The 7,444-nt window shown below is 37.9% G+C and overlaps 2 protein-coding genes across 3 annotated transcripts in view; both read right to left on the minus strand.

The window, feature by feature from the left end:
* Positions 1-1,914, minus strand: part of LOC103131364 (epithelial cell-transforming sequence 2 oncogene-like) — a 6,006-nt gene extending 4,092 nt beyond the window's left edge. Inside the window, 5 exon segments of the mRNA XM_016666600.1 lie at positions 3-125; positions 366-558; positions 560-653; positions 746-858; positions 1,713-1,914. Coding sequence (XP_016522086.1) covers positions 3-125; positions 366-558; positions 560-653; positions 746-858; positions 1,713-1,856 — 667 coding nt within the window. The 5' untranslated portion in view covers positions 1,857-1,914.
* Positions 1,915-3,266: 1,352 nt separating this feature from the next.
* On the minus strand, positions 3,267-7,286 carry ccdc28a (coiled-coil domain containing 28A). 2 transcript variants are annotated; one of them, XM_016666602.1, is made up of 6 exons: positions 7,049-7,286; positions 6,602-6,835; positions 6,328-6,506; positions 6,098-6,252; positions 5,346-5,368; positions 3,267-4,032 (listed from the first exon to the last, which is right to left on the minus strand). In XM_016666602.1, the coding sequence occupies exons 2-6, from the start codon at positions 6,763-6,765 to the stop codon at positions 4,014-4,016; spliced, it is 540 nt and encodes a 179-aa protein (XP_016522088.1). In that variant the 5' UTR covers positions 6,766-6,835; positions 7,049-7,286; the 3' UTR covers positions 3,267-4,013. The 2 variants fall into 2 exon arrangements, with proteins under 2 accessions (XP_016522088.1, XP_007543050.1); XM_007542988.2 differs by having other exon boundaries at positions 3,267-4,024; positions 7,049-7,281.
* Between the last annotated feature and the right edge of the window lie 158 nt (positions 7,287-7,444).

Consider the following 7,444-nt stretch of genomic DNA (forward strand, 5'->3'; position numbering starts at 1 on the left):
GGAGAGAGAAGACCAAGACCTAACCATCAACTCTGAGCTGGACAGGACGGTCGGTGACCTTTCACCTGTGGATTTGTCAGACTTTGGGTTAGAACCCCATGGACTCCTGCTAATCAAGGCCAGTCCTGTTAGATATCACAGACCTAAGCCGTTAGATCAGCTGATGAGAGGTGAGATGTTTACATGGCAAGACAAAGCTCAGTTTGACAAGTAATTTTATGTTTGACAGGACCGAAAAACAAAATGATTCATTTAATAAAGTTGTTGCGATCTACTCTATGTACTAAATTTGTCTCATCCTGCCACCTGTGCACCTGTGTTCACATTACACCCACTTCCTTCAGTCACCCAGAACCTTGACTCACTCTTTTCCTCCTTAAGGGCCTGTTTGAGTTTCTGCTTAATCCTCCTCTCCCTGCTCCTCTCCCCTTCCTCCTCCTTCACCCCTAGGCATGGCTGGTAGAGGGTCCCATATATCTCAGCTGCTTGCTGAAGAGATAGCCGGTCCAAGGTGGAGACGCACGAGACGTAGTGGTGCCTCCAGGCTCCAAACTCCTTGGGACATGATGTAGAGAGATAGACACCGAGGCAGCACAGCCGTGAAATCCAGCCGGGTTACAGGAACCATGTCATTGAGCAGGTTTCTGCAGTGCCTGGGTTCAGCAATGTGCAACAACAGGACCAGACTGCAGGCTCAGGGTAGGACTTTAGAATAACTTGAATGAAGTGTTGGAAAGAACGTTACTTAAGCTGTGCCTTGGTGCAGCGACCCAGCAGAGCCTGCAGGAGACGCTTCCTCTGGGAGTCCGTCCACAGATCAAACCAGTGCAACAGCAGCTTCACACGCTCCTCAAACAGCTCAGATCAAACAGGAAGCAGATGGAAAATGAGGACATCTAATCACTGCCAAGTACTCTAACGAGGGGAATCTGTACTTTGACTGCACCGTTTGTTGTATTATTTGGAAGAATGAGACTCTGAACTGAGCATCCATGGTTTATGAGGTGAAATGTGAGACGTTTTAATCCCATAATAATGTTTATAGAACCGGCTATTTTAAGCAAGAGTTTTAAATTACACTTTAATGTAATCTCATGTATATTGCTAAGAAAAAACATAACATAGAACAATTTATGCTTTACTGAAATAAACATCATGGACAAAAGATCTAAGACTGAGAAAAATTCTTGTTTTCACAAAATGTAAAAAATGTACTTCTGATTTTTTGTGTGTGTTTTTTGTTTGTTGTATGTCCTGCGACACATTAATTATCACCCAGTTATTATTACATCTTCATATCCAGCATAAATGGAGTTAGACGGTGGATCATATTTTTCATTTTTACTCCAGGCAAGAATCCAAAATTTTACTCAATTCCATTTTTTACATAATCACACTGTTTCAATTTCTATGCAAAATAATATAAGTCAATATAATCATTTAGTCAGATTCAAATTCAAATGGATCCCTTCCAGTTTGATACATACATCCAGCTAAGTTTAAAATGCTAAACTTCAGTAAGGAAACCAAGTTGATTTCATTAAGTCATTACAGCAATATCCAATTCAGCAATGGTTTTTAGAAAGTAGTTGGTTTTCATTGAACAAATTAATTTTGCGGTTCAGAAACAGGTTTTATGAAACTAGTTTCTTGTTTCTGTATATTGTAGTCATTCCTTTGTTTGAAACAATGAGAGGAAATGAAAGAACTACCTGCAGGTTGCTCTGCTTGTTGCCCAGTGGGGTCCAGCTGCTGAAGCGGGTCTCTCTTGCCAGTTTGGGGCCCGGCTGCGACTCATAGTCCGGCCCACTGAGCTGCCAGAGCTTCACTGAGTGATGAGTGCCTCTGAGGTCCATCACCGCTACGCTGTTTCCTACAGGCCTACTGAAGCCGAGTAGATCTGTTTCAGATGGACCGTTGTGTGCAGGGAGTAACCATGGAGACGTGTCAACAAAGGATGAGGGCATTCACACAGCCCGTCCCATCCTGAGTCTTAATAACCAACAGTATCTCTTGTAAAACTGGCTCAGGAAGCTAAAGCAGCAAACATTAAAACTTTAAATGGAACTTAAACTTATTACTAAAAAGAGTCAAGTTTATTTCAAGTAGTTGGTTTCCTGCACAATTTTCAGTATATTATTTCACAATGTTTTAAAAAGACTGAGGTCGAGTCCTTTCTGCAGTCTCATTAACTCATTCAGACTAGTTTTGATGTTTAGGATGATTTACACGACTGTAAATTCCAACCAAATTTCATTGTGTTTGAACTATTAAAACAGGTTGTAAGGTTGTACGCGTTTTAACCGGGGGTCTCAAATATTCCCAAATTATGGTAACCCCTCTGAATTCCAGGGGGACCCAGTAGGGTGCTGTCAAGCATGGTGGTGGGAGTATCGAATTGAGGGTTTATTTAGCTATAAGTGAAACTGTATTTTTCTTAAAGTGACTGAAACAGAAAACATTTTCTTCAGTAATACAATTAAAGGTTTTAAACACCATTGAGGGTTCCACCAGGTGAGCAATCCCAAACACACACCAAGAGTATTTTGGAATGATATATGTTCTTGATTAACTTTACCCATTCTAAAAGAAGAATTATGAAAAAATCTTGCTGGTGCAGTTTGTCTGAGATCTGATAAAGGACATTTTAAAAGTTTATATGCCGACTGCTGAGGTATAATAATCTATTCTTCTTAAAGGGTTCCATACTGATTAGTGACTCACGAGTTGAAAAACATTTCAATCAAGTCATTTTGATTGTAGGCCAAGTAGTTTCCAACTAAATGTTATGATCTGTTGTCACACTCAAAGATGTACATAAATAAACTTTACTTGTTAATTTGTTATATAATTCACTTTCACGCTTCAATTACTATTTACAAACAAAATTAGTTGGACTTGTGATTACTGAGGTTAATTTATGCCTGTAAGAAGTACTGAGACATTGAAATGCTTACATCTGCATTTTACAGATGCTGGTGAATTTTACTGTCAGTAAATACAAACTTGTGCACATAATTCTTGTCCTTAAAAATCACTGTAATAGTACAAACATTCTACCACAGAAAAAGTATTTAATCAAAAGCACCAAATTATTATGACAATCAACATTATAATGTATGTTACTTTCTGTCCAGCACTATACAGGGCATGAAATACACACACACAAAAAATTACCCATTATTTTTAAAATATCTTTATTGCAACTGACTTTGAGGAAAAAAAATACTTTCTTACTGTAAATGAGAGAAAAACACCCAAAAAAGTCAAATACACGACATTTATTAAATCAACAAAAGTAAAATCAAGCAAAAGGCTAAGTGTGAAAACACCCCCCTCTAGCGGCTAAAATTAGACATAATAAATCAGATAGAGTCATTTAAACATTGCTAACTAATAAGGCAAGTATGATTAAATCAAAAAGAAAAAAAAATAAGGCATGGCTGTGATGTTAGCATTTGGATTTCTTCCAGCATCAAACCAACCCGTCAGAAACAATGTGGTGTGCACTTTGCATGTTCCATTCAAACTCTAAAGGGCTGCTCACTGAATTTTAGTTGAGCTATTTTTATATATTATCTTTGTTGTTAAATCTGAAGATGAAATGACAACAATTTTCTGTATTTTTCAAAGAAAAATAAGAATCTGGTGGGTTATAAACCTATGCTGCCTTCACAAATGACAGGATGCACCAAATATATGTAAAATATAATGAACCTGGAGATCTTGACCTAAGCCTCCATGCCACTTTCTTACAAGTATTATACAATAACAGAAAAGATAAGTACCTTATCTTTAATATAAGAGACATAGTACTGTTAAACCCATCTTTGATTAACTCTGTGGCTGCAGTGAAGCCAATCTGAAAATACATTCAACCTCAGGTAAAGTTCCTCCAACTCCACCTTGTTAGATTGCCTACACGTGGTTTCAGGAGAGGTAATGTGGAAGGAGGATGAAGAACGAACATCACACGGTGGCCATCCTTGGGATTTCTTGAGTGTCCGCTAGATTCAGCTTCTGGCTGGAGGGGCGGGATCAAGTAAAGGAACAGGTTCTCAAAAACTTCCTGTCTTCCTTTCACTCTACTCTAGACCAGACATTAACGCAAGATAATGGATTCAGACGAAACTAGAGTTAGTATAAATACTGTTAGCACTTAAGCCACAAGTACCCACTAGAAATATGGTAAGTAGAATATTTAGATAGGATTTGCCTATGCAGTGGACCTCCACAATTGTCAACTAGTGTTGGTGATGTCACATGCTGCTTGGAGACGTAGAGAAAGGACAGGAAGAAACAGCTGATCAGTCATGTGAGGTAAGTGTTTGCTACGTTACAACTTATTTGGAAAATCTGTTTCCAGATCTGCTTTAGTGCATTAATGTTTTTTCGGGAAAGCCAAAAATAATTTCAAGACAGCGTAAATAAAAAAAACATTTTTGCAAAATCTAGGAAGTTATTTTGAATTTTGCCATTTCCATCAACCTTTTCTAATGCAATACTTCAAAAATATGCATACAAAAAAACATCGACAGAAACATGGCTACTGATTCGTTGATTATTCTGTGGAACATAGCTACAAATTATTTTTGGTAAATTTGTTATTCGTAGAACATACCTAAAATATCTGAAAGAAAATTCATCAGGGGAAGCCATAATAACTAGACACTAGACAAGCTATTGGGTGAAATTTGTAAAACACCCAATCCAGGAGTGCCATATATTTCCCTTTACACTGATTGGCTGAACCTCAAAACAGGAAGAGAAGGAAAATAAAGGATGCTAGTTTGTATGGTAGCACTAAAATGGTTTCATATTAACACATATTAAGGTACATTTGGTGTCTGACCTATGAAACTAGGCAGCTATAAGCATTTTTACAGGGCTTCTGAATTATTCTTGCATTTTAGTTATTCAAAAATGGCTGGAGGTCCTTATTGCTATCTTGAGTTTACAAAAACTAAGCTTTCTTTGCCATATCAGTTTCATTATGCCCTCATGATGAGTATTCAAGTACCTTTTGTTGTGGAGACAATTGTTTTGATATATTGAGATAACTTAATGCCTTTTGTTAAGATTAAGATTAATGTTTAACTGTCTCTTTATTTTGAGGTGGTAAAATTTCAAGTTCCGTTTTGTTGAAATAAATATTTTTATTTCAACAAAAGGAAGAAGGACCAGCAAACTGTTTCTAACCATTGCAAATTCATTCAAGAATTGACTTTCTGTGTCTACAAAATGGATGTTAAGTTTTGGTCGTAACGAGCCCTGTCAAATTAAAATCTTTTAAAAGTCAAGAATAAAAACAACTTATCCGAGAGTTTTTCATGTCAAAAGGATACATGGAAGAACTGAGCTCCTCGAGCTGTGGAGACAAAGAATATTATTGATTTTACATAATGGATATTGTGAAACAAAAATATTTGCACTTGCTGATGAATAAGTAACTAAATTTGAAGGGCATAGCTATCCATTACCAGGCAGAATAATTTGAGAGCTTCATCAGTAATAATTCAGGAGCTGAACACCTCTGTGCACCACTGCTTGGGATCAAGTTGAATTATCATTATTTTACACTGAAAAAAAGCAATAATTTAGGAGAAAATATGTGGGGGGCACAAGTCTGGTGGCCCACCAGGCTTATAATACACCATGGAAAACCCTGGATGCATAACCATAGCAACAGGGTGGTTTATAACAGGGAGCAGCTGATCAACTCTAACCACCATGAAAAAACGGGTGTCTTCAGTCAAGAGGCTTCTTCAAATTCGCTGCAACACAGATGCTACAGGAAATTTTTCCTACTCACACAGGAAAGATTTCTGTTATCTGCAATAACTAATTAAGTGAATTACAACATTTAATTTCTCTTTGGGATTAATAAATTATATCTGAATTTGAATTGAATGTATGCCTTCCTCTGAAACTCTGCAGTTTCTTTGGTACACCACAGTGATCCCAAACTTTTAAGCAGTAGCTCTTTAGAGATATTTAGAAGACTAAAATTAGATGCATTGAATTTGAGCTGTTTAATATGCAAACTGAAATGAACTTCAAATAATTAGGTGCTTTATTATAAAGTAAGCAGTCTTACATTAAAAAGTAGCTTGTCCATGTTGGTGTCAGAGGCCGTTTTCCGCTGATCCTCAGGCATTTCCTCTACCTCAGCATAAAGGTCAAAGTGCAACCGTGCCAGCTTCTCCTGCATCTCTCTGACGTGTTCCATCTGATCAATGGAGCACTCATTGCCTGAGACATGATTGGATCATAGCATAATATTATATTTGTGTCAAATCCTGCAAAGTGCTTCCACTGTGAGCTTACCAAAGGCCTGTAGTTTTCCTGAGTGGAAGTCGTTGAGCAGACCGAGCAGACCTTTCTCCATCTCCTGAACATCTGAGACATCAGTCAGAAAAGAGTGCTGGATGACGGGTGCTGCCTGGCCCTGGTTCTTATTCCCTCCCACAGCCTGTGGATATCTTGCCTTACTATCTCTCGCTCCCCTGCAAAACATTACATTGATAATAATAAAACGTACATCGACGTTAATATTGATTTTTTTTTTCTTATTTCTGAGAATGAATCTATGGAAGACGACCTCCTGTTCCTATTTCTTTGACTGGAGATGCTCCCCGTATTGTGGTTGTAGCCGACATTCCTTCCCCTGGAGGAGGAGCTGTTCTTCCGGGATAAGCCTCCGGTCTGAGCCCCGGGGTTGATGGCGCTTCGGGTACTCTTGCGCTTTAGCTTCCGATCCTCCATAGCTTCATATTACTTTCTCTCTTACCAGCTTCGGCTAACACCGACAGCCAGCAACAACCAGTTAGCTGAGCTAAACCAACAGATGATAGGTTAGCTTAGCATGTAGCTGCTCTGTTAGTTCCAAATTTACATGGAGTAACATTTAAACTAAAGCTTAAAAACTCACGCCAAATAACACTATTAAATACAAAAACAACAATAAAATAACGAAAATAAAAACAGGAGTGATACTATATACGGAGAATTAAAAGAATGGCCAAATATTTAAACATTTCGCACTCACCTCGCAAGCTATGTAGCTCACAGCTGCAACTCGTGAAAACTTCCTGTTTGGATGCTGCAAACGTGATCAAGCTGCGTTCCAATTCGTTCCAGATGATTTTTTGCGTAAATTTACAATCTGTTTTAGTACACATCATGTGTTCTGAAAATGAAGGCATTAAATGTTGATATTACTGACTCAAAAACTATATTGATAACTTTTGTACACTTGTAAAGGACGATTGTCTCCTATGATGAAAAGAGTCTTGCAGAACGACGTAGAATGCTGCCCAATGATCAAGTCCATTACGAAACTGTTTATATATCCCCAAGTCAAATTTTGGCAAATGTGGCTCATAGGAAAAACAAAACAAATGAGCCACATTTACATTTAGACATATATGTCTAAATGCATATA

Source organism: Poecilia formosa, unplaced genomic scaffold (assembly GCF_000485575.1).
Source record: "Poecilia formosa unplaced genomic scaffold, Poecilia_formosa-5.1.2 Scaffold749, whole genome shotgun sequence".
NCBI classification, from domain to species: domain Eukaryota; kingdom Metazoa; phylum Chordata; class Actinopteri; order Cyprinodontiformes; family Poeciliidae; genus Poecilia; species Poecilia formosa.